This window comes from Tinamus guttatus, unplaced genomic scaffold, assembly GCF_059628265.1.
Source record: "Tinamus guttatus ecotype Peru unplaced genomic scaffold, ASM5962826v1 Tinamus_guttatus_pri_ptg000473l, whole genome shotgun sequence".
NCBI classification, from domain to species: Eukaryota; Metazoa; Chordata; class Aves; order Tinamiformes; family Tinamidae; genus Tinamus; species Tinamus guttatus.
Window position 1 is genome coordinate 2,170,902 of NW_028289007.1, and position 25,471 is coordinate 2,196,372.

General features: G+C 43.7%; 1 protein-coding gene across 1 annotated transcript in view; it reads left to right on the forward strand.

The window, feature by feature from the left end:
• The first annotated feature begins 938 nt into the window (after positions 1-938).
• Positions 939-25,471, forward strand: part of AGPAT4 (1-acylglycerol-3-phosphate O-acyltransferase 4) — a 52,966-nt gene continuing 28,433 nt past the window's right edge. Inside the window, exon 1 of the mRNA XM_010220593.2 lies at positions 939-1,167. Within this exon, the coding sequence (XP_010218895.1) occupies positions 990-1,167 (178 nt within the window). The 5' untranslated portion in view covers positions 939-989. The remainder of the gene's footprint in view (positions 1,168-25,471) is intronic.

The following is a 25,471-nucleotide window of genomic DNA, read 5'->3' on the forward strand; positions in this document are numbered from 1 at the left end:
TATATATATATATTCTCTCTCTCTCTCTCTCTCTATATATATATATATATATAATCTTATGCTGCTACGTCCTTAGTTAAAGATTTTTGATCGGAGGTGGGATATGCTGCGGCAAAGTGAACCCATGAACATAGTTGAAAGTGTTTTGTCTTGCTTTGCTTGCTTGCTTTGTTGTTTGTTTGCTTGATTCTCAAAGAACTTGCTTAAGGCTTCACTGAAAACAATGGGTTAAACCAGAATAGTATTGGGGTTTTTTCAATATGAAGTGAAGGAAAAAAGTGGTTTTGTTCTCATTTCTGTTATTTCTGTATGATCTTTCTAACTTGCTGTTTTATCCTTGGAAAAAAAGCTTGAAGAGAAATCTGACAATTATTAGGCAAATGTAACTTAAATCAGCAAATGGTATGTTGGCTTTTTCTTTGTGTAAGCAAGCAAACAAATCTTTTGGCAAAGGTGTCTGAAAGTAAATAAATTGGTCTTGACTGGAGTAAAAATCGTTTGTGTTTCCCTCCCCCCCAGGGTGTTGCCCTGCACAGCTTTGTGGAGTTGTCCAGAATCTTAAACAAGTGTGTAGGTCTTGTGAAGTACAGGCCATTCAACTCAAAATATAAATGGGTGTTTTTTTCTTGTACTTTTACCTATTAAGACTTGGCAGAGGAGTATTGTAACCCACAGAATGGAGTAAAATGCCCATATGTTTTGCTGAATTATAATTGAAAAGTGAAAATTTGTTTTCAATGCCAAAGGTAAATTGATTTTGAAATAAGGGATTTTATTTCCTTGCTTACTCTTGAAAATGTTGGAATTTTCTTCTTGAAGAGAACTCTTGAAGAGTTAAATTTCATTCAGATATTTAAATGGAAAGTAGCCAGTCTGTATTAAAATCTGTCTAAAAAAAATGCATTTTATAACAGCTGCTCCTGTTTGGTTTTGCAGGTTGTCTTCTGAATTTTGGGTCTGAAGGTACCCTGTTGTCTTCTCAGCAAATCATGGACATCGTTGGCTTTCTGAAGTCTCAATTCATTTGCCACCTTCTGATCTGCTACATATTTATAGTATCAGGACTGATCATTAACTTCATTCAGCTCTTCACACTTATCCTTTGGCCAATTAACAAGCAGCTGTTCAGGAGGATCAACTGCAGGCTGGCTTACTGCATTTCAAGCCGTAAGATTTCTTTTTCTTTTTTCTTCCATTTTGATTTATTTTTAAAGCTAATTTTTGTGTGGAGGGACTTGTCGGAAAAGTTCTGATATGAATTTGAAATTAGTTTATGTGAAGATCATTGCTGCTTCCTACAGTACTTGCATGTGTGCAGAGAGGTGTATGTGTTGCTCAAATGTGCTGTTCTGCTGAAATTTGTTGTTCTTTCTTACTGGGATACTTGCTTGATGTAGGATGATGAAAAAAGTCTGCCTGTCTTTTGGCTGTCCGTCATGTTACGTTAAGCCAAGCAAAAAATACTGACTAAAGAATTATTAAACATGTTCAGGTGCAGTAGCTGTAAGCTTATAATGTTAACAAGTCGCTTGGAATGATTTTGTTAATGTTTTTATCATGCATGATTTTGATTTTGATGTCGGTTAGTGTTCTGCATCTGACTACTGATAAGGGTTAGGAAATAACAATAGTAAAAATGGAAAAAAAAAAACTTCCGTTCAATGTGCTACTTTCTCAAGCCAATTGTAAACTGTTATTTTTTGACTAGGCATTTCAGACCTTAAACTGCATCCTTATGGATGTAGTATAAACATACAGTGGATGCATCTGTAGTAGCGAATGCAGCATGTGGTAAACATTGCAAGAAGGAGTTTCAATTAGTCTGACTCCCTGGGATACAGGGGAGCATGAGATCAGGACATTGCCTGTAGAAAGGCCAGATCTTTGTAACGGATGGAAGATGTGTGGCAATTCATTGATACTTGACTACACAGAATTCCAGTGGGATTAATGGGACCTAAATTCATTCATTTCTTCTCAGTTAGTAGAAGGTTGGTAGATTCTGTACCTGTCAACACTAGATTATCAAAGCATTTGTAATTTCCTTGGTAATATTAGTGTGCTTCTATTTTCCAAACCACTCTGATTGCAGTTTCCTCACTGATTTATTCTAGTGGTAATCAAGCACTTCAGTGTTTCTAGACTGAGTGTTTCAAGCTACCCTCAAGCTAGGGGCTGGCTAGTGCAGTTCCCAGGGTAAGGGGGGGTAATACTGCTTGCTTGCCCTTGGCTGGGCAGAGGGCTCTTTGTTCAGGGTTGGTGATCTGATCTCCAGTGTTGACTCCAATGGAAAAGGTCGTGTTGTGAGATTTTTGCCCAATTATGGTCAGAACAAACTAGCTCTAGGTTAAAATAGTGTTGTGTTTTTAAGTTTTACAGCAACAATCTACAAGCTAGTATACGGTATGAGTCACCCTTACACGCTTGATATTTCAAAAGGCAAAAATGATATTTAATTTTAGAAAGTATTTGGTAAAACTACAATTGGCAAGTTAGATAACTGATGTGTTTTTATAATATGTACATGCAAGATGATGCCTTTTTGGAGCATCAGTATTCTGACTAATAAATAACTTAAGCTGCATCTGTATGTAGGTCTGGTGAAAGTCACAGAAACTCTTCCTGCAGCTTGAGATCATGAAGTTTAGCCTTGGAGAAAATGAAGAGGCATGTGCTTTGAAATGGTTATAAGCATCATGTTGCTTTGAGTAGCTGTCACAGCATAATCACTGGAGCAGCTGAAATAAAACAGGCAGAGTTTAACCGAAGAGTAGAAGGAAGGCAGCAGCTGCCTTCAGATCTTGCAAGTTCACTCAGTTTCATTTTGATGTCAAAGGTGGAGATAAGTGATTTCACAAAATCAGGGGAGAACATTTAATCTCTGACCCTGTGCTGCTCTGGGAATGTTTTTTGAATTTCAAGTAGTAATGGTGGTTTCTTCTCCTCCCTTTTCTTCCCATCTACTTTCTAACATATGACTGTAATATTATCGTTGTCCTTGCGCAGTGTCTGCGGTCGTAGAGCCTATAGGAAGCCAAGTTGTCACTGCAGTTAATGACTTGTCCTCCTTACCGTAGTTTGGCTTGAGTTTGGTACACTTGTCTGTGCACTTGATCGAGTCAAGCGAGCTCCAGTGATGGCTTTCACGCTACAAAGTGGCCACAGGGAATGGCTGTGGTTTAGAAGCTGATCATGTGTAGCTGTGTGAGTACAGTAAGGGCCTTACTTGGAGATTCACACCATTGCTACTGACAACCTAACAGGTTGATGCTATAGACTCTGAAATTCTTCTCATCAACACAAGTTAGGGAAGAGGCAAAAACCTCATTCCCAGTTTGAATTTAAAGTAGAGGGATTGACTAGAGCAGTAACTTGATTGTAAGGAAAAGTAACGTGTGTAACTGCACATGTCGGCTTACCTTCAACAGCCAAGAGTCCAGAAGCTGTTGTCTGTCTGCAGCCTGTGATTCACAGCTGATCTGGTCAGACGGGGAGTTTGGCATCTGTACTGTACCGTTTCACTATGTACTAGAGTTGGAGAGAACTTTCTGTTGACAGTGTTTTCGAAGGAAGAAATATAAGTGGCCAGTTTTTTGACCTGGTGTTCTGTCAGATTTGACTTGGAGAAATGCTGCTTAATTGCAGTATGGAGCCGTAGTTCAGCTTGCGTCCCCTGCTCCAGAGAGAGCTGTCAGGTTGCAGTTTGCATTATTTCATAGCTCTGAGATATTTTTCATGTTTTTCTACAAATAAACTCTTCCTGTTTTGATGTCATTATCCCATTTCATGAATATTTTCAGGCTGATGATTAGTTCTGGTCATCCTCACTGTGCATGTTTCAACCTTTAGTGCAGATGGTGAGAGTTGCAGGGACTGGATGTTCAACTCGAACAAGGAAGCTTGCTTCTTGTTGCTCTGTAGTGCTCTTGAAGTGAGCTAAGAGATTTGCAGGGGTTACTTGCCCTCTGGCAAATATGGCTCTTGTGTTTCAAGTTTTTTTGAAAAATGCGTTTGGACTAAGAATTTTCAGCCAGTATTTTCTGGTTCTAAGTGACCATTCACTGACTGGCTTCAACTCTCTTTGAATCCCCCTTTCTAAAAATGATACTCCTGATAACTGCTGCTTGGGACTGAACTCCACAGGGCGGTTCTAATAAGGAAATAACACTTTGCAAACCTCAATAGCATGTACATGACAAGCTTTAAAAATAGGCGTGCTGGGAGGATGGCAGTGGAACATAGGTTGGGTGATCAGTCAACATAGCTTTCAGTTTTAAATAACAGCTTAGGGACACCTTATACTCAATGCCTCCACAAGACTGAGAAGCCAATGTGTACGGCCAGGAAGGAAGAAGCGCTTAGTGTGGAGTACCTCAAGGTTCCTGTGGGTGCTCTCTGCAGCAGAACGTGGGAGAGGTGAAAATACAGCTACGTTCTTGTAACCTGAGGACAGGAGAGCACCACGATGGACGGCTCTCGCGCACCGGCTTGTAAAGCTGGCCAAGCATGGAGAGGCAGAGAGTTGTCCGCCTGCGCACGGAGCTTTGCAGCTTGCTGTGGCACTGGGGGAGTGATTTGTGTTTCCTGAACCAGCCTGTGCTCAAATGGTGGGTAGGCTGGTGCAGCACCTCCTTGGCGGTGAGCAGGTCACGCTGGGCTCCTGCTCGTTTTGGGGACATAGCTCTGCCACGTGGTGAGATATGGTAACAGGACACGTATTAAGCAAATGGCTTCTCTCATGGTGCTTCCTGTTTTCGTGCAGGGGGGCCCTTGGCTGCGTGGCGCCGTGGTTGCTGGCCCCTGTCCTCTCGCGTGCCAGGGGCTGGTTAGCTCTGCGTGGTGCTGGGCTCCCCGCTGGGCTCCCGGGGAAGGTTACCAACAGGCCTGGCGCTGACTGTGCCTTGAGGGGAGCGTCGTGCTGGCAGCCACACAGCTGTGCGGGCAGGTGCATAGGGACCTTAAAAGCTATTGTTTAGCTTCTAATCTGCCTTTATAAACAATTTATGGCAGTACTAATACCTATTCTTGCCTTATGAAAGGCATACTATTACACCTGTGGGTAAAGTTACACGATGTACCTTGTTGCAGTTTGTAAATATGTCTGAAGGGAAGGTTCTTGTTAGCATGGAAAGAGACGGCTCTGATGGCTTCTCATTGAATGCCGCAAAATCAAGATGGAAACTGATTCTTCTCAAGACTGAGCTTTCAGGAAACAAAAGCAGAGGAAACTGAGAACTGCTTCAGATTTGTCATCCTAGATGGCTGTTATGAGACAGTAAATTCCTTCCACATATGCTGTAGGTTTTGTGGTGGGGAGAGCTATAGGCCCAAACAGGCTGTGCGATAGCGTCGGGCCCTCTGCATTCATTCAGATCCCTGCACGCAGCCAAGGGCCTGTCTGCAGTTTAGGGGAGTCTTCAGCTTTCCTTGGCTGTGCTTCCTTTAGGTGTCGAGGTGGTGCTATGGCAGAGAGAAGAAAACTGTCTCCTCAAGTACCACAGAGGAGGCAGGCAGGAGTGGGGTGAGAAATCAGAGGGCCCTTGGCAGGCAGAGCGCTCTCCTTTCTGCACCACGTCCCACTACCACCATGCCTCAGGACAGAAGGAGCAGGGTGCTCCCCATGCATACACAAGCTCCTGCTTGTCCTGGAGAGATTAAAAAGAATTCATGTCATTAATGAAATTTATCAAGTTGGTGAATTAAGGAATAAATGTGTGTGTATCTAAGACAAAACTTGGCCAGCAAATATCCTCAAAATGGCAGCATTCACATTAAGATACCTTCTTGTAAAGCTTGCTGCTGTTCAGGATAAATTACAATGTCTTTAATGTCATCCTACAGTGTTTTATCTGTGGAGCAAAGTGAGCTGTGTTTGTCAACATAGAATTCAGCATATAGTAGGGCCCTTTGGACTGTACTGCTCAGACTAATTGCAAGGCTGTGTTTGGGGTGACTTTCCTCAAGTGCTGTTATTTGTCCAGATGAACCTTTGCTATCTTGCTTCCACACAGCACATTTATCTCCTTGAGGCTTAGGAAGAACCATCCAAATCTTGCATCAGATTTGATAGTCATGCAAAGGGAAAGCATTAATTTGAACCTTATAACTGCTAGTACATTGCTTTAACCTTCCTTGTCTTCCCTCGAGCCCCTCTGTGGGATCACTGTAGAGATACAGCATACAAGCCTGCGCACATGCAAGCGCCTGTGTTAGTTTTAATCTGGATAAACTTTGCTCCTGAGGGCAGCAGAGTTACAGCAGCACAGAAATTTTAGTAAGCAAGTTGCCCAAATACCTACTCAGGCAATAGGTTTTGTTGTAGAGTGATCTGAGATCCATGGTTATCTTGTTCTCAGCACTTGGACTATGTGAGTATTTCTGAATAAACTGTTCTCCAATCTTTTGTCTGTAGCATAGCGTTAGGTTTCATCTCACATTTCCTGAAAATCTGAAATACAGCTTTATATGTCAAATTTGTGGGTGTGTGTGTGGGAGGGGTTTCCTTCTCGTAAGTCTGGGGCATCTATGTTGATCATTGAGCTATGTTTAACAGTATAGATTATTAGCTTACTCTAAAATCTGTTTTTACTAGAATGGTGAATATCACTGATTTTCCTTTTTCTTTCTGCAAAAAAATCCCATTTTCCAGGCTGTATTGTATGTGCCAGACTTTCATATAAAACATACTTGCAGTAGAGAAGAGCCTATATATGCCATCAGATGGTAATGTCTAACTCTCTAACTTGCCTTCCATATCCTTCCTATAAATAATCTAGTAGCATACTTAGCACTGTGTCATAAAAACGATCTAGTGACAAATGAGCAAAGTGATAGGGAGTGATCTCACTTTTTAGTGCTAGCAAGGACAGTGGAATGTGAAAAAATGTTACCTGATTTAGTGAGGCCATCAAGAGTAGGGGCAGCAGGAGGGTTTTTGGTTAAAATACTATATGACAAGTTATGAAGTTTTGAACTCTATAGCAGTGTATTATTAACTCCTACAGCTAGGTTGCCCATTAAGTTTTTTTAATAGTTCTACTAATGTGAGGGAAAAACTGTGTTTATTTTAAGCATGGTGTATATAAGTTTTATAATCTTCAGGGGTTATTTTCTGTGTGTCCAAAACATGCCAGTAGTCAAAAGTTTTGCAAAGAATTCACTGAATTGTAAATTCTGAAAGTATGTTTATTGGTAAATAAAACATGCCAGTAAGTTTATACACCATAAAATTGAAGAGTCAGGAGCTTCCTTTTAATATCAGACTATATAGTGCCATTCATAAAGATAGTCAGGATCTGTTCTAGGGGTAGTGAAGACATCATGCCATTTTTGTTTGGGGAGATGGTTGAGAAAGGCTTTCTTTTTACTGCTGAATGCACTGCATGTACCCAGTATCCTACTCTCTGCTGAAGAGTCATCGGAGTTGTTAAAAAATGAAAGAAGTTTCTGCCTCCTTTGTATACTCCTGTTCTTTGCTTGGCCTGTGAGCTGGAAAGGGCAACCAGCCTCCCAGTAAAGGGTGTTCTGGGGAGATGGGGCCTTAATAGTGTGTCCTGGACTTGCCATGCTGTGAGAGAGGAGCGCCTGGTTACTATCCGGTTTGACTGAATCAAGCTTAACTGAGGCGAGATTAAGATGAAATGCAAATACAGGCTGATTTCTGACATCCAGAGTAGACAACAGGCTCATAAATCTGAGAGATAAAAGGACATAGAGAAAAGAAGGAAAGCGAATCAAGGTCACATAAGAAAGATATCTGGCTTGCTTAGCTGACTTGGCTGCTACCTAGTCAGGAGGAACAGCAAGGTCTTCTGTCCTTGCGCGTGCTTCACGCTTCAAGTTGCAAGAAGTTTCTCAGAAACCTCTATCAAAAAAAACTGTTCCACAAGAAAGTCCTCTGCTATGGCTTTTGTAAGTGGATGCCTTTTTAGAACCCTTCTTATCCCACCTTGAGATTTAGACCATTGCCCCTTGGTCCTACATGTGCACAAACATACAGCACAGTTTCCTCTTGGTAAATCCTATTTACTGTTATGGTTCGTCTCCCTTTTGAAGTCTTCTGAAGGATCCAGATAGATCTCCAGAAAACTAAAACATTATTTGCTTTGCTTTGAGATGTAGGTGTCTTGGTTTTGGACTATGAATCACCTCCTGACAAACAGACTTTTTTTTTTTTTTTTCCTTCAAATAAGAGATAATCTTTCTCCTTTGCCCTGATATGCCTGCAGTCCAGGGCCTTATGTTCTCTTAGTATCATTTGGTACATTAATAAATGTGATATGAATACATCAGTTATGCAGGTGTTAGGTAACTTGTGACTGGCTTTTGATTAAGGCCAGACATACTGGTAACTGCTGGTAATTAGTTCAACACCTTCTCTCTGTCTGCTTCCTTTTATACGCAGTTTGTAACAGCAGTGCTATTGATTATCCACCGTTCCCCGTTGAGGCTATTGCTTCGTTACCTAAGTTTTGAAAAAGGTGGTCATTGTCACAGGTTTTCCATTATTTGCTCGTAGAGCAAGATGATGCATTTGCTTTCTGCATCCATTGCAACTTGAACTGCTTTTTCCCTGACCCTGTAAGCTGAGTTACATTAATCACCATGAATGAGCAGTAAAACACTGCAAATGCCTCCCTGTTGTTACTGACAGCAACTTACTGTATCGAATAATAATGTTCTAGTTCCTTTATTTTTTATGCCACTTCCAGCCTTTTGTCAGACGCTTATCACAGTGATTCAGACGCTGCTAGTGGCTGGTAGAGGATGAGCCAGGGCTGCGGGTGCTCACTGTCAGCCTAGCAGTGTTCTGCTTATGAAGGTGGGGTTTGATGGCATCTCTGTGTGACCTTCAGCTGAATTCCTCACTAGGGGTTTGGGCTGTTGCCTCCTCCTGGAGGAGAAAGGAGTTGCTTTCTAGGAAAAATGGATGTAAAAAATTTTGATGTGCTCTGTTGAAGACTGGTGAAGAGCCAGAGGCATTTAGTGTGACTCTTTCTAATAAAAGTGCACCATGGAAAATTGTTCTGCTGTTGCTGGAGCCTACATAGAGTTTGCTGCACTGCATTTGTTTTTTTTTTTTTTGCCTCAGATTCCTCATCTGAAGAAGAATGACATTAAAAGCCTACCAACTGCCCAGCAGCAAGCAATAGCAGGTGGACCATGCTCTGTCTGGTTTCTGGCATTCTCACATCACAGCCTTCCTAGCACCTCTTGTTAAGCTTTAGATCTGGTCAGAAAACTTACTAGATTCCTCAGTTGGGGTAAGTCTGGAACACTGATGTGAAAGTTCTTCCATTAGCATGGTATATTTTAGGAACATGAGCTTTAGGGAGCCAAGTTGCAGCACAGAATATGAAGTCCTGACTGTTTGGCTCTCATGCCATTGGCAGTGAATGGGTCTCATGTCATGGCAAATGCAGTCCTTAATTGTCTGGCAACAGGTGGTAGCACAGAAGTTCTCAGAGGAGAATTTGAAAGATTGCAATGGGAAATCCATGAGTCCTTGAGATGGACTTTATTATGGAAAGTCCCAGAGTTCTAGCATGTGGTGAGCAGATGACTGCTGTTAAATGGCCTCTGCTTCTGGAAGTGTGGCTGAGCAGCGGGCCAAGCTGGGGGCACCCCAAGCTGTGTGGGTCACTCCACACAGTGACTTAGAGGTGATGGGAAGCAGGACCTGACATTTGCTGCTAGGTGAGGCACACCACATGAGTCAGCCCTTGAAAAGTTCTTGTAATTGTTTGAAAAATAGAAATTGGGCCCGCACTAAGAGCAGCAGCTTGCTAGTGTTGCCTGCATTATGTAGGATATTGAGGTATTTAAGGTTGCTCTGTTATATGTAGGATATTGAGGTATTTAAGGTTGCTCTGTTGCCTCATTTTGAAGTTTGTTCCTTTGAACAGTGTGAGAAGGTTGAAAATGCTGCTGAGCGCTTTGGCCCAGGCTGGGTGTGGGGTGATGATCCTGTCTCTGGCTTTCGTGTGATGAGCCAGAGTGAGGATGTGGGAGTCTGTCCTTCATTTCCAGCTCATGCCAGTGACTTCTATTGCTACAGAAAAATCCTATAATCAGACTCAGAGCAAAGACCAAAAACGAGGTGGGAAGGTTGTCTGCTCTTGTATATAGGCAGCACCTGTTACAGATGGGCACTTTTGTGGTATGACTTTCTTGAGATAGGAAAAATGAATGCAAGTAGAAAAGACCTAAGGGATGAACTTTTTCCTGTGAAAGGCACCGATATCACTGGACTGTGATTAAAATTGGAAGGTCATTCCTGCTTCTTTTGATGCTTTTTTTAGGCCTTAGACAAGGAACTGCATGCTGGCTTTAGGGGACACTTCTGGAGGACAAAGGGCAAGAGGAAACGCCAGCTTGACTGTTATCTGTACTGACTGCTCTTGCTGCCACGTGGAACTATTGGATGGTTGAAACACAGAAGTATTACTAAACTCCTGAGGGAAAAAGAGAAAGAGGAGCCTTCAAATGTGAGACAAATATAGCCTGTGCATGGCTGTTAAATAATTAATTTCCCCAAAGGGTCTGGAGAGAGCCATTCAGACAGTGACTAGCGCGGATCTCGGTGTGTGTCAGACCTGTGGTACTAGCAAGGCTGGCTTTGTTCCACGTGCAGGGGACGCTGGAGCGAAGAAGCCGCTCTGTAGGTAGATTGTGTAGGGATGAAAGACAGACAAAAGCTGTGAAATGAAATCTTTTACAGAGTGTACAACTGTGATTTTTATTTTTTTATTTTTTTCCTTAAGGGAAGCTTGCTTTCAACTTGGAGCCTGGAAATAGCTCAAAGAAGACAGTGGATAACACAAGTAGGACTTGCTTCCATCTCCCTCCACCCCTGAAATCTGTGGTTGTAGTTGAGAAGGCAGCACCTCATTGAAGCATCTGGTTTTAACAACTCACATTCAAGCCCAAGTTTCTCCTTCGCCTAGGAGAAGTGGGCTGTTTGCCCTACCAAGAGAGAATGAGTCTGCCCAGGCTTGACTGATGGGTGTGCATTTTGAAAGGGAGGGCAGCATGGGAATGGGAACGGGGGGAAGCCGGGCAGTGAGGTGGTACCTCAGCATGCAGTGACTGGTTCTCCACAAGGAGAACCTCTGCTTGTAGGCAGGTTAGACCTGCTTGCTCGAGTACCAGAGCCATGCTTGGCTGTCCGGAGGTTCGGTCCCGTTCTCCACCTCGGGTTGCGGTCTCAACTCCTTTCATAACCCCTGTGAGGATCCAAAATAGTCTGTAGCCTTCAGGATGCTTTGAAAGCTCAGGCATTTAAGATCTTGTATTAAATTTGATTCTGATTTTTGATTCCCAAAACAATTGTAGGTTAGCTGTGTTACCGGAACAAGGCTTGGCCACATTAAACTGGCCTTAGTTTTTCTGGCTTGGTATGTTCCCTCTGAGAGAACTTTTATGACACTGTCAAAAATGCAGAACATTTTTCTATCGCTAAAATAGCAGTTGTTTTCTTCATTTTCTAAGCAAGAGAAATGGATCGTGTTCGAGTACCCAAGGCATAGGTAGCACCAGCACCTGCACAGTGTCTGCTTCCAAAACTTCTGCCATAATGTTTCAAAAAAAAAAAAAAAAAAAAACCCAAAATTTTCCTTTGCTATACTAGCCAGCTCATGATTGATTTTTGCCAAGAGAGGGGAATTAGATAGTAACCATTGATGTCAAAGTTGTTAAGAGAGGATTGCTGTTGCCTCTAGACCTTCTTGCCACTTCCAGTGGTAGTAAGTCATAAAATATTTAACTTAGTACCTAACTTAGCATCTTGTAATGCAGCTTCATACAAAATTCACATTGCTGCTGTAATAAAATGGTGGGGTATTCTGTGGCCTTGTTATGCACTTGGGTTAAATTGTGTGTATGAGAGTTTGGTAGGCTGGCGTCCGCCTTGAAATGGGATTTTTCTTCTGCTCATTATTAGTTTTTTAAGGAAAATAGCACAGGTCTGATTTTATGCATGTGTACATGCAGATTTTAATTCTGTGACTAAGCAAGCATTGAGGTTAAATTGCCACAAAGATCAAACCACAGATTAAACTTTAGCTTTTTAATAAGCTTGTACAGGCTGACCCCCCCCCCCCCTTAGTTTGTGTAAATAAGTGTGGTGTGACAGTGACTACACGGGAGCAGAAATAATTTTTATACCAGTTGAGGATCAGGCTAACTAAAGTAAATGTCAGTGTATATTTAAAATATACATTCCGAACTACTGGGTGTGTAGGTAATTAGGAGGAAGTACATCCCGTAGCATACTGCTCCTTGCAGGCTGTGTGCGCAGAGCGTGCCTCGGAGCAGGTGTGTGCGAGCTCTGCTGCCAGCAGCGCGCAGGCTCTGCCCTCCCCTGGGCTCTGCAGCCCCCCGTGTGCCTGTCTGGGGCTCTCTGCGCCCGGCCCTGGCTGCATCTGCCCTCTGGACCCAGGAGGCGACCGGCGGTGCTAAGGGCGCGTTGGCTCTGTGGTCGGCGCGGTTCCTCCCACGTAGGGATGTTAGGTGACACCCTGCTTTTCTGCTGTAGAATCATAGAATCCTCATGGTTGGAAAAGACCTTCAAGATCACTGAGTCCAACCGTAAGCCCTTAAACACCATGCCTGCTAAAACAGGTCCCTCAGTGCCTCATCTATACGTTTCTTGAACGCTGCCAGGGATGGTGACTTCACCACTTCCCTGGGCAGCCTCTTCCAGTGCTTCACCACTCTTTCTGTGCAGAAATTTTTCCCAGTATCCAACCTGAACCTCCTGTGGCACAACTTGAGTCCATTTCATCTTGTCCTATCTGTAGTTATATTGGAGAAGAGACTGATCCCTGCCTCACTACAAAGTCCTTTCAGGTAGTTGTAGAGAGCAGTAAGGTCTCCCCTGAGCCTCCTCTTCTCCTCACAAGGTCTGTGCTCCAGCTCCTTCAGCAGCTTCACTGCCCTTCTCTGGACACGCTCCAGCACCTCAGTGTCTTTCTTGTAGCGAGGGGCCCAAAACTGAACACAGTATTTGAGGTGCGGCCTCACCAGTGCTGAGCACAGGGGGACGATCATTTCCCTGGTCTTGTTCCTTTGCTTTTAGACTATTTTTGCCCTAGGTAAGTGCAGAGAGAGACTTCAGGTTTGCAGAAGGTTTCTTGATCTGCAACCTTCTGTAGGAGCAGCTCTAGCCAGGACTGGGGCTATTGCTGTGCCTCTCCTAGTTTCAGGTGGTTGAAATTCACCTTCCAAGAAGGTTACCTCTTACAGGCTATAACTCCTGAAAATACAAAGAGGAATGGCACCCTGTATGAATTAAATTGAGGTATTTCAGACAGTTATCTCAGCAGTGTGTGTGTCTGGGAGAAGGGTGGTGGGAGAAGAACTTTGTGACAGCAGAAGAAGTCTCTGTGACTTGGGGCATTTAATGCAGTGTTTTTGAATCCACAAGGTGATTCAAAGTTCTTTTATCACCTTGTGGTCTCAGGAAGGTCATGGGCCCTTCCATTTGGAGAAGACTGTGGCAGCAGAGGTGGTAATGATTGCTCAGAAGAGGAAATTTCTGGCTCTTTCAAGGAAATCAATAGTTCTTGCGACAGAATAAAGATGTGAGAGAAATGTGGAAAGGGTATGTGCATCTCATCTTGTGAAACCCACCTCCCTGCCAAACACACACGTGTGCTCCGTGTTTGCATGGTGAGCCTGAAGCGATTTTGCTGCCGTGTGTCAAGTCAGCTTCTTCTTTTAAAAGAAGCAATAGCTCTTCTCCTCTGCTTCTGGAAATGATATGTCTGACTGCTGCCCTTCATAATTTTTGCGAAGGTTTTAATGTCTTGGTTAGCAGAGCAAGACCTTATGGCTGTTGGTGCTGGCAAAGCCTGTTTTTGGGACGTGAATGGAGGGAGAACAAGCTGGGGAGCTCGTGGCACCGTGAGGTCTCTGTCAGCTGGAGCTGCTGGCTCGAGCGGGCTCCAGGAGCGCCGCGCAGCTGCGCTGCAGCCAGCGCCTGGCTGCCTCGGAGCTCGTGCTGTTCCCGAGCTCGTGCTGCTCCCGAGCCCTGCGCGATGGCCATGGGGTTTCGCAGCCCTTCCAGGCTGAGCAGGAAGAGCTTTGCCGAGCTAGGGGAGTCTCCCGTGCGTGTCTCTGGGAACAAACCCGAGCTGCTCCGGGCTTGGAGAGGGTATGGATCTTCCTTACTGCACCTGGATTATGAGGAGCAATCGTGTAAGCACAAAGAAATAAAAAGGGATTTGAGATGCATCTGCCATACAAATATCACAGCTCTGTATACTTGATATGGAGAACTTCATTTTAATTCATGGAAGCCTTGTGTTTGATTTGTTGTGTCTGACCTTTAAAGAACACCTAATGAAAGTCACTATTAGGGATGAAGAAACTAAAATAAGCACCAGGACGCAGTTCTCTCTCAACACCTCACATGATGAGATGATGCAAGATCATAGGCAACGAGTCAGGGAATCCAGGGAATACAAGTGAACAGTGAGTAATGGATTTGTTCAGAAGTTAATGTTCTCAAAGTTGTGGGGGTTCAGTGGCTATTCATCATTAACTGAAAGCCAAATTAACTGTGATGGTGAAGTAAAGGTATGAAGTCAGCTTTTTGTTACACATCCTAAAATTCAGATAGAATATGCTGTGCTTTAGAAGACTAAGTAGAAGTTACATCTGCCCTGATTTAACTCCTAAAAATAATTTTTCAAAACATTTTACTGTTGGTAAGATATGGATATTTCTTAGGAGTGTGCTGGTTATTTCAAATAGGGGAAATATTTCAAATAATATTGGGAAAGTATGAAAACTCTAGCAACCACTACAGTTGGCTCCAGTTTGGAGATTTTAATTTCTTTGCTTTAGATGCATTTACATCTCAATGAAATGTAAATCTTAGTAACTAGACGGTTTAGTTGAGAGCACTGCAGACTTTCGTAGGATTTAAATTAGCTTTTGCTCAGTTTCCTAATCAAATTCACTTCTGTCATTGTTTGTACTAGAGACTGCTTTCTATGGCAACTGGTAGTCTTTTTATCTTTTTTTTCCCTTCTTTCTTTCTCTGACATTAATTCACATCCCTCTCATCAGTAACTGACAGTGCAGGTTAAACATGTGGAAGAGATAGATATATCTAGAGCAATGAGGTTTTCTCCCTTGATGTGCCATTCTCTTCTGAACTACATTTTTTCCAGATTCCCAATTTTTGTTTTGTTTGGGACTAAAAGAGGGTTCACTTGCTCTATATAGAAATTAAGATTTTGTAAGAGTAAAGGAGAAGAGAAATTTGGGTGAAGTTTTTCTTCTAAGTGTGTGCATTAAGCATGAAAATTCAAGTGACTTTCCTAATTTTTGGGGGCAATCTCTCTTGTACATTTCAGCACTGCATTAGGCAAAAACAGGCACACACAAAAATCTTCTGGTCTGACTGAAAGCTACATATGGACAGTACTGGTAACTCAGTATAAAGAAAATGCCTAGTGGTTCATTATGCCAAAGAGAACAATTGTGCTTGAATGAATACTGTAATGAAACCCAAGATGTTCATGAATTTGGCTCGTGTTTCCTTTTGTTCGTGCTTGTTTTTTAGGACTGTGACCCCCTGGCTGACGTGATGGAAGAGAGGAGACGCTGGTCTGTAAGACCAACTGGAAACTCTTGCTTTGTTTTATTTATTTTTTTCCTAAAGACTAGAAATAATGTTAAAAGGAAGTTCCTATGTCTTTGAGGCAATTTCAGATAGTTTCTAACAGCTGCGTAGCTTACTTTCCTTTTAAGATGAACCCTGTTTCAGTTTATAGAGGTATTTTTTTTGCCTCTGTTAGAAGCTATTAGAAGTTGTTTCCCAATATCAAGCACTTCTATTTTCTGTCATTTTGCACCCAGTTGTTCTTGCACCTGCTGTATTTAACATCAATCTCCTTCCCCCAGGCCGGCACCGTGTTTGTGAGGTGCAGTGGGGCCCCCTTTTCAGGACTCGCTTTGGTGTGGGCTCCTCGTCACCCGCTCAGCCCTGCTCTGCGCCTGCTGCTTCTCAGCCCTTCTGAATATCTCCTTTTCAGCCCCAGATAGTGACCTTAATCATTCTTCTATTCACCAGTCTTTAATAATTAATAGTGCTCTTCTGTTCACCGCTGCTTTTTCTCAAGTACATGGTGCCATGCTCGGTTGGAAGTCATTCCAGCTACAAGGCTTCATCTCCCTTCTGATCCAGTATTCTAGAGTGGAGACCACTGGCTCTCTGCCAGCTTGAATTCATTATATTCAATTTGAATAATGGTATCTATTTATCTATCTGTAGATGTATATTTTTTCCATACTGCTTCCTTGTTGGCCATTTCCCATGTGGTTTTTGTTGATGGCAGTGGGGCAAAAGTGATTGCTTCGTTATCGGGACACGCTTGGTTATCTAGGAAATTGCTCTCGTACGGCTAGGAATGACTGAGTGACTCTGTGGGGCATTAACTGGGTCTGCTCACCATTCAGAGCCAGAGAACTCCGTCTTAAATAGGGAATACTGCGGTGGATGTTTCTCTCAAATAATTTGAAACTAATTCTTTCCATAATCAAATCCAATATGGAGTTTGTAAACAGACTTCCAGATTTATCCCAGGAGAGTTGCTTTTCCATCCAGTCCTCTTCCATTCCCATTCATTTAAATCCAGACTGGCCTGACCTAGCCATACAGTATATCTCTGCATGAAGAAATGTTATGACTTCCATTTTGTTTAAAGTGAAGTTCCGATCCTGACTGCTGCTCTTGTCTCCCTCCTATTTTTTTTTTTCTGAACTAGCAGATAAGTTTTTGTGCTCCTTTATGAATGCACAAATATATCAGTTGCTTCTACCAGATCCCTCTCTATATCCTGGTCAAAAATGATAAAATTCTGTAGCCAGATGTACACATCTATTGGTTTCTGTTTTTAACAGTATGTGTATTTTGTTCCTCCTTGCTATCTAGTATTGTATTTGTACTTTTTTTTTAATACTTATGTTTGTATCTTCTGTTTTCTTTTCCCTGTTTGTACATGCTGTAAACCCTGTGATCTTTATCTTTTTAGAAGTTTCTCAGGTCGTGGCAGATCCTCAATTTTTATTCAGAGCAATTGTGTTTCTAGCCCTTCTGGCTTCAGCTTGAAAACGAGCCGTAGAGAACTAAACACCAGGTGGCAAGTAGCTGTCCACACATTTTGTGTTTTAGGAAAGTTTGGGGGTGGGTTTGTAGCCATTGTGTAATACTTCCTGGCTTTAAGTGCATCAGTTTAGGATGGTCCTTCACTTGAGAGCGTTTCTGCCACCCGTGGATGTTGATGTGTCGCCGCAGCCGGGAGAAGCGGTGCCGACGGGGGTGCTTGCTTAGTTTCCTTGCGTGTGGAGGTGGGAGTGTGGGGAGGGTGGTTTGCTCTTTTGAAAGCGGGTGCTGCGTATGCCCTGGCTAAAGTTGCTGGTAGGAGCTACCAAATGCAGTGTTACCATGTGAGGAAGAACAACTTTGCTGTGAGGGTGACAGAGCCCTGGAACAGGCTGCCCAGAGAGGTTGTGGAGTCTCCTTCTCTGGAGATCCTCAAACCCACCTGGATGCCACCCTGTGCCACATGCTCTGGGTGTCCCTGCTGGAGCAGGGGGTTGGACTAGATGATCTCTAGAGGTCCCTTCCAACCTCAACCATTCTGTGAGTCTGTGATTTTTAGCACCTCCCTTTGGGTTGTTTCTCACGCACTCATCGTCATGTTTCTTCTCCCTGCGCTTCTCTCTTACGCCTGTCTTTGCTCGTATGGATGAGCCTAAGGCGTCACCGTAGAAATGCTGAGGGGCAGTGCTGTGGAAGGGGTCATTGGTACCACTGAGGCACAGGAGTGAGGGCATCTGTGTCTGAGCTGGAGTAGAAACAGAGTGGGATGGATCTTGCAGCTTGACACTAATTGCAATTTATCAGTTCTTTTGCTAGCACTCTTCAAAGAGAAGTTGTTTCTTGGAGGAGTGTATTAAAGTCTGCAAGACACATCTGGGTTTAGTGCAGCCACAAATAAGAGTTATGCTTCAGAAAATACTTAGCTGCCAGCAAACAGGACTTGTTAGCAAAGCTGGTCCTTGAAGGATTTAGCACAACTGAATTGTGAAAGCCCCTTTCCTGTCTGCTGTTGTTGCAGAGGTGCTGAGGGAATACTCAAGAGCCTGGAGATGCTTCAACATCATCTCCTGCCTTCACACAGGTAACAACTGGCTGTAGTGTATTTGGGGTGGTGATATCTGGCTCAGCAACTGATCAGTTGAAGATAGGTGGAAAAATGTTAAGGAAAAATTGTCATATAAATGATAGGAGATTAGTAGGTAAAAGTAAAGTCTCTTATTGGATTATTTGACATACCTGGAAAACTCGAAATGATTTGCATGCGAAAGCTGTTCTTCAGGTTTAAAATAGAAATTGCAATCTTCACATTAAATACAGGTTGAGAGCACCTGATCTAAAAATAATTTTGATGCTCATCCATTAGATCATGAGAGGAATGAAGAGAGGGAGAGGGTATCCAGGGAACATGGGGATGAAGGACAGAGATAGGGGATTCTCTGTGGAGCATGGTGGAGTTAGCTGGAAGTGCCGGGTGGCAGAAACCCTCATATCATAATGGTAAATGCCCCGGTTAGGCTCTGAATGTTTCTGATGTGCTGGAGAGGAGACTTCCTTTGAGGGGAGACCATGACCCTCTGTACAACTCAAGGAGCAAGGCTTTAATTCCACCTGGAGCTTCTAGGTATTGGAGTGTGTATTAGAGATGAATTAGAGACGTGTAGAGATCAGATATGGAGGTCTGCTTTTATAGGGAGCGCTGAGGATGATGATTCCCTACTAGTTCTAGAGTTGAGGCCTTGTTCACAAAGGTGATGGTGATCACGTGCCATTCCTAACGATGGCAAGGTTTGCTCAAAGCAGTTAACTGGGGACAGTGATTCTTGAGTAAAAGATGTGGAGGCTTAGAAATGGCAAAACCTAGAAGTAGGTCAAGGATGCATGAAAAAAAAATATTTTGCAGCATGTCTGTGTATAGGAGGTTGCCTGAAAAATGTGGAAATGAAATTATCAGCGTTCCTTTTGCATGATGACTTGCAGGGGTTCTGCTCTGTGAAGCAGTTTCTCTCTGGTGCTGTTCGTGTGCACAGCAGAAGAAAGTTAGGAGTGTTCTGGGCACTAAAACCACATCTGCAAGAGATGCAAGTGCCCGAGGGCCTGGTTTCACCCTCAGACTAAGCAAATGTTGGTGTCACAGGAACTACGAGATGGACTTCAGTCGTTCCTGGCAAACACAACACTTTGGCTTTATTGGCATCTAAGGTTGGCGAAGAGAACTACATTAAAAACCTTCCTGCATGCAAATGCTGAAGTAAATAGTCTTTGTGCCTGAGTAAATGAAGAGCTTGGGTGTGCTTATCTTCTGCCTTGAAAGCGCAGCCAGTCATTTATTGCGGGAGTGAGGAATTAAGAGCCATCGCTCCTGCCTGCCCAGTGTGGTGCTGATTTCTGGCTTTCGGAGCACAGCCTGGTGTGTCACTGCAGTGTCACTCCAGCCAGTTGCTGGCAGGGTTGCTTTGGGGCCTGGGGCAAACGCCTCCGGAGACCAGCTCTCTACCCAGCAGAGGGGGATGCTTGGTAAGGAGTTCTCTTTTTGAGGGCTTTGTTTTTCTGCTGGTTTTGTTCTGTGTGTGTGCGAATAATACTTCAACATCCTCCTTCCCCTTTTGACTGCAAAACAATCCAAAAGAAAAAACAATCCAAAGGTGAAAGCACTTAAAATCCCTGCTTTGGAGTCGGTGTGGTAGGTAGCTATCACCCAGGCTTTTAACCTTGTGATCTCTGACTCCTGTGTGGTGTGTAGAAAGAGTAGTCCATGGAAGACGGTAGCCTTGCTTTTTCTTTTTTCCTTTTTTTTTTTTTTTTCTTTTATCTCTAGATGTAATTGGTAATATAGAAAGTGTTTAGGAGATGTGCACCTAGCAGCTATAGTCTAAAAATCCAGAAAGGTAAAAAGTCCCTGTTTTAAGTCCCTGGGTAGACACGGGCCTAAACTAGCTGGCAGATTATCTTTAGTGTGCCCCCCTCCTCCCATTTATTTATTTATTCCTGTCCTATATGCAGAGCATTCACGAGCCAGCTGTTTATTCCATCTGGTCTTTGAAGCTACGAATGGTCGTCGCAGATTTCCCACCTGGTTATGCTTTTTATTTGTAGTGAAGAGTTTAGCGCATGTTATTCCAGTTTTTACTCCTCTACCACATATTACATATATGGTAAAATAATGCACTTGTAAGTGCTCTTTCTTGGTTCTGTCTTGGTGCATAGGTTAAAGTAAATGAAGAACAGCATAAAAGGAGGCAATTTTGTTGTTCCTTGAAGCAGGTTATGTAGGTACTTAAGTTTTTTGGTTTATTGTACTTTTGAGTCAGTATAATAATGTAACTTTGCTTTTAGTTGCATTTTAAAATTGTCATTTTATAGCTAAACAAGCATGCCAGTGTTTCTGTTGCCTACCAAGAATGGTTAATTAATATGAAAAAAAGAACAAATGATTCATTTAAGTATGCTGGAATAGTGTTAATTAAATGACTCACCCTTGCAAAATTTACTTTGTGATGGAAAATGACAAGTGTCAGCACTCTGTGTGTGTCCCTTCTTCCCTGAAATGCTTTTCATGTAACTAGCTATGATTAAAGCCAGCCATGAAGATATTCTCTTGTTGTTTATTTATTCTTTTTAAGTGCCGGCATTGAGGCAATTCAGATTGATGTGCTGAAGAACCAGAGCTTCTTTGGTGCTGCTTGTTTTCCCCCTTCCCAGAGGGTGGAGGAACTGCAGCACCCGCCAGGCCAGAGCCAGCGTTGGGCATTTGGAGACCCTGGCGCCTCCTGTCCCCCTCCCGTAGCCTCCCTTAAAGCTCATCCCAACTCCCTTGGAACAGGCACAGGAGACACGGCTGGGGGTTTCCATTGTTTCTGTTTGTTTTTCATTTTCTTCCCCTTTGCATTAGTTGTGCAGAGTTGGCATGGGAGGAGCTGGTTTGTAGGCCGGAGGCCCTGTGAGGTGGGAGCTGCCAGGGAGCTGATGTGGAAGGAAGGGCTCGGAGGAGGAGAAGAGCAAGGGTGCTTTTGTTGCAGGTTGTGTGAAGCAGCTAAATAAAGTAAGTATTAAAAGATAATCTAATGTTGCTTGAATGCAAGCAAATTCTCACCTTGGCTCACCAGGATTCTTTAATGTTGGGAAAAGGTTTGGATTAATGAAACTTCAAATATATGTAATTTGTTCAGTTCTGTAATACCTACATGCACAGTTCAGTCCATTTGAATGGTATGTTGACTAATACAATAAAATGAAAAACATATATATATACCCTTGCACAGCCGAACTATGGATTTAGTATTATGTTTATCTCATCTTTCCCTAAAAACTTCATTGCACAGGTAAGCAAGATTGTTAGAGCTGAGGAAGGAAGGTAATTCTCAATTTAGTTCTGGACACAGTATATTATATGTTGGTTAATCTCTATATTTTTGTGTGAGGCCTGGCTAAAGTCAGTGAGGGTGACTCAGACTATTTGTATCACTATGCAGAATCAAAGGCTGGGTTTTGAAGTCCATTAGGATTTGAAGGAAAAAGTGATTCACTTGTTTGTAGAACCAGAATCACAGAACATCTGTAAAAAAAATACTGCATCATTTCTGTAAGGTATGTAGGTAATTTGGTTCTCTGTTATCCTGCACATTTTCTTTCAGTTTACCTAAATGTCAAATACACTGCGTTTCCTCTGTCTGGGTCAAGGAAACAAACTGGGAAATGCAAAAGAGTGGGTAAATAAAGATTTAAGACCATAAAGTCTCCGTTCATATATCTACTGAAATACTGTGGGGAGGAGCGTGAGATGGGGAACTGTGTAAGAGTAATTTCTGCTCAGACTGATTCCCTTAGGAAAGCTGTTGCTGGAGCACGTTGCCCCGTGCCGGTGCCGCCGCTGCGGCCAGCGGGCCGAGGCTCTGCCGGGGCCCAGGGCAGCGGAGGGGCCGGTCCCGCGGGTGCCGTCCCTCGAGCCACCTCCGTGGCCTGGGCCGCTTTGTGCGCCACCAAGATGCTCGTTCTCATAGGCACTTACAAGCATGTACCCTATACTGTCCCCCAGGGGTGTTTTGGTGGCTTAGCTGAATTCGGTGCATGCTTTCCTTTTAGTAGAACTCAAAAACGTAAAAAGTTTGAAATATCTAATTCTCTTTTGTAGGTACAGCCTCTGAGTTGGGTTGCGTACTGTGCAGCTGATCCCTTGGCAATGGGAAACTGTATCATAGAGCATACAATTAAAGTGGAAATATATCTTCCCTGTAGTTTGGTTTAATAGAGGCTTTGGTTTATCTGATTTATCGGGATTGTTTGTTTGTTTTGGTGGAAATTGGAGCTAACAATTCTTGCAAGTAAAGTTGTTTCGAAACCCCAAAACCTCATTAGAAAAAAATAAAAGGAGGCGGAGAAGCCTTATGCTAGAAAATTTTGGTCCAGTGTTGTTTAAGAGCGAGAGATTTCCCTGCTTCCCCACTGTGGGTTGATGCTGAGTTTACAGTCTGACTAATACAGAAAAGAAAAAGGAGATTTGCACGGGTCGTTCGCACGGTGTAGGAGGCGAGCGGAGTGCGTAGGAATGACCTTGGGCTGTTAAGCTACCACAGCAAGTTTCTGGGTAATAAATTTCTGTGGCAGGCTGTGGGAGCGAGCGCGTAGCCTGATGCTACTAATCATTGCTTGAGAACCACAAGGAGAAGGGAGGCTGGGAATGGGGAGGGGAAGGAAAGAGTGGAAAAATGTAAAAACACTTACGTTTACATTAAAAATGTAAAGGCTGGCGGGTGGCATTGAATCAAAGCCATCCAGGGGGTGCTTGGTGTTTGTGCAGTAATTGAATGAGCTTGGTGAGCATCAGAGGTGAGGGCCTTCAGGAAAAAAATCTCTCACGTGAAGCCTGCAGCATCAAACTGCGTGTAGAAATATTTTTATGTGCTTATTTGGAATGAATTTGAGATTGAAAATACGTAATTGAAGAGCGCTCTGCACGTGGTGTGCCTCTATAGTGGGATTCCTGATGTATGATTCATTTGTTCAAATTCCTTGGGAAAAGAAAGGATGAAAGAGCACTCAGAATGAAATGGGGTGACCTTGATGAAGTTGTTTTTCCCAAGGGAAGGTGGCTTTTTCTTTAAGAGGGACTTACTGACATCATCGCTACATCTTTATTTTAAGCAGTAGCTTTAACAGTATAGGATAACAGGGAAAATCCTGGGGTGGTTATTCTGTTTCTCAGCTGGATTCCTAGCTAAGCAAACTCAAACCAGTGAAGTTTATCACAAACTTCCGTCGTTTTCTGTGACTGTGGCCTGTCCCAGAATCAGTGATTCCGTAAAGTTATGCAAGTTACGTTTTGTGTTTAATTTTCCTGTGCTTCGGGAAGCAGAAGGGCTTTTATTTAAAACAGGAACCTCATAGAAAGCTACATGCTCACAAAGATGTGGATTTGCAGATGCTTGTCACAGGGCACTTCTTGGTAGGTGACGTGGGGAAGCTTGCCCAGGTGCTTGTTCCCTCACTTCGGTATCTCCATAACTGCCCCAGAAATGTGATCATTTTTGGCTTTTGTGAGGAAACCCATTTCCATCCAGCGACGCGCTGCTTTATTCACATGTTGCAGCGTGTTTTAGAGGTGCAGGGTGAGAGCGGCCGTGTCGGTGCCCAGCGGCGAGCGTTGCTGTAACTGCTGCTGTGGCAGCAGGAGCGGTGCCTGCCCCGTCAGGAACGCGCAGGGCGGCCCTGGGAGCCAGGACACGGCTGGAGCTGCCCTGGGCACAGGGTTGGGTATTAGGGGTAATGTTTGAAAAGCCGTGACCTAACATTACGTTCAGGGTAAACTTGTCCAGGCACTAATGCCCGTTCCTCAGCGTGCAGCACAATGTCATTCAAAAGCTTCTGGTAATTAATTTAGCTAAAGATGACTGAAAATGTAGAAGACTTGTTTCTGACTGTTGTCAGGTTTTATGCTAGTTGGGGCCAGTGGGAGACCTGCTTGAAAAGATTTCAAAATGTTTCAAAAGGTGGCCAGATCTTGATCCTCCCTGAGTGAATGAGGATGTGTGTGGTGCTCTAGGGCTTGCTTGAAGCCAGGAGAGCATCCCGGGTTCCCCATCCTTTCAGGAGATACCCTCATGGGGCACCAAAGCAAAGGTCTGTGTGATAGCTCTGGCAGGAAGCAAACATGTCCCATGTCTCCTTCCTTCCTTTTCCATCTGGACAGACAGCTGTCCTTAGCCACATGGTTCCCCAGCTCCTACCAGGACACCAGTTCCTCTGCAAGAGCCACTGCTGCTAGATTCCCTTCCTCTGTCCAGGTGGCTCTCCAAGGGCGTTGGTTTGCTGACTCACCTGGGCTTCCCATGCTGCGGGTGACTGACTCGCTCTCATCAAATGTAGCATGCTTCAGAATGTAGCAGACTCTTCATACTTGCAGCTAGCAGAAGGAGCCATTAAATGTGCATGCAACAAACCTGATTGCTCGTGTCCTGTCCAGGCTGCTTCCTGCTCTGTACTGTGTCAAGTGTTTTGAGGTTCCTGTGTCTGTGATGTTCCATTTAATTGGTTCGAATTGCTGCTTTCTCAGCTGCTTGGCACTTCATTCGTGTTTTAGGTGCCCGTGTGTGAGGGGAGCACCACCGTGAGTTGTAGTGTATCAGAAATGGTGCTGTCTGGTATAGTTCAGTCTGCCTTTCTGTGGCAGGTAGCAACAGTGCAGGAGTGAAGGAAAAAAAAAAAAAAAGCAAAGATGACACATGATTAATATCCTTGTACTGGACAGCCCCAGCTGGCAGGAATATGTTGGTAGAAAAAGTGTGAGTAAATATAAGGGAGGTTTGGACCTCTCAGTGTTTAACTGCGACCCCCTTTCTCTGATTGCATTTCTCAAAAGCTGTTTCTTAGGCCTGGCATAGACCTTTCCAAATGCTGAAGTCCCTGATGTGTTTTGGACACTTGAAAGGTCACTGGACAATGGTAAGATCTGGGTACCTGCACATCTCTGTAGTCAAGGCTGAAATTGTATTTTTCAGAGTACCCTAACAGTGAATACCTAAGCAGAAGGGCGGTGATGGGTCTGTGTCTCGCTCCCCAAGCGGTGGCTGCATTTCCAAGTCCTCTTGGTGGCTGTGGCCAGAGGGAGCAGCCCTGCCTGCGCCTGGCTGTTTGGTAGCACAAACATTTGTGTGGTAGGAGACGGAGAGGAGCGCAGGGAGGTGGGTTAGATGCAGTTCCTTCTGCACACGCTTTGGTCTGTTCCTCCGGCCGGCTCCCTTTCTGTGGCTTTCAGAAAGCCTGTACTGGCTTGGGAGCCAGGGTGGGTTGGTTGCTCTCCGGTCAGATCTTGTTTATGCCAGTTTCCTGTCAGCTTTGAGTATTTTAAAGAAACTTAAAAAG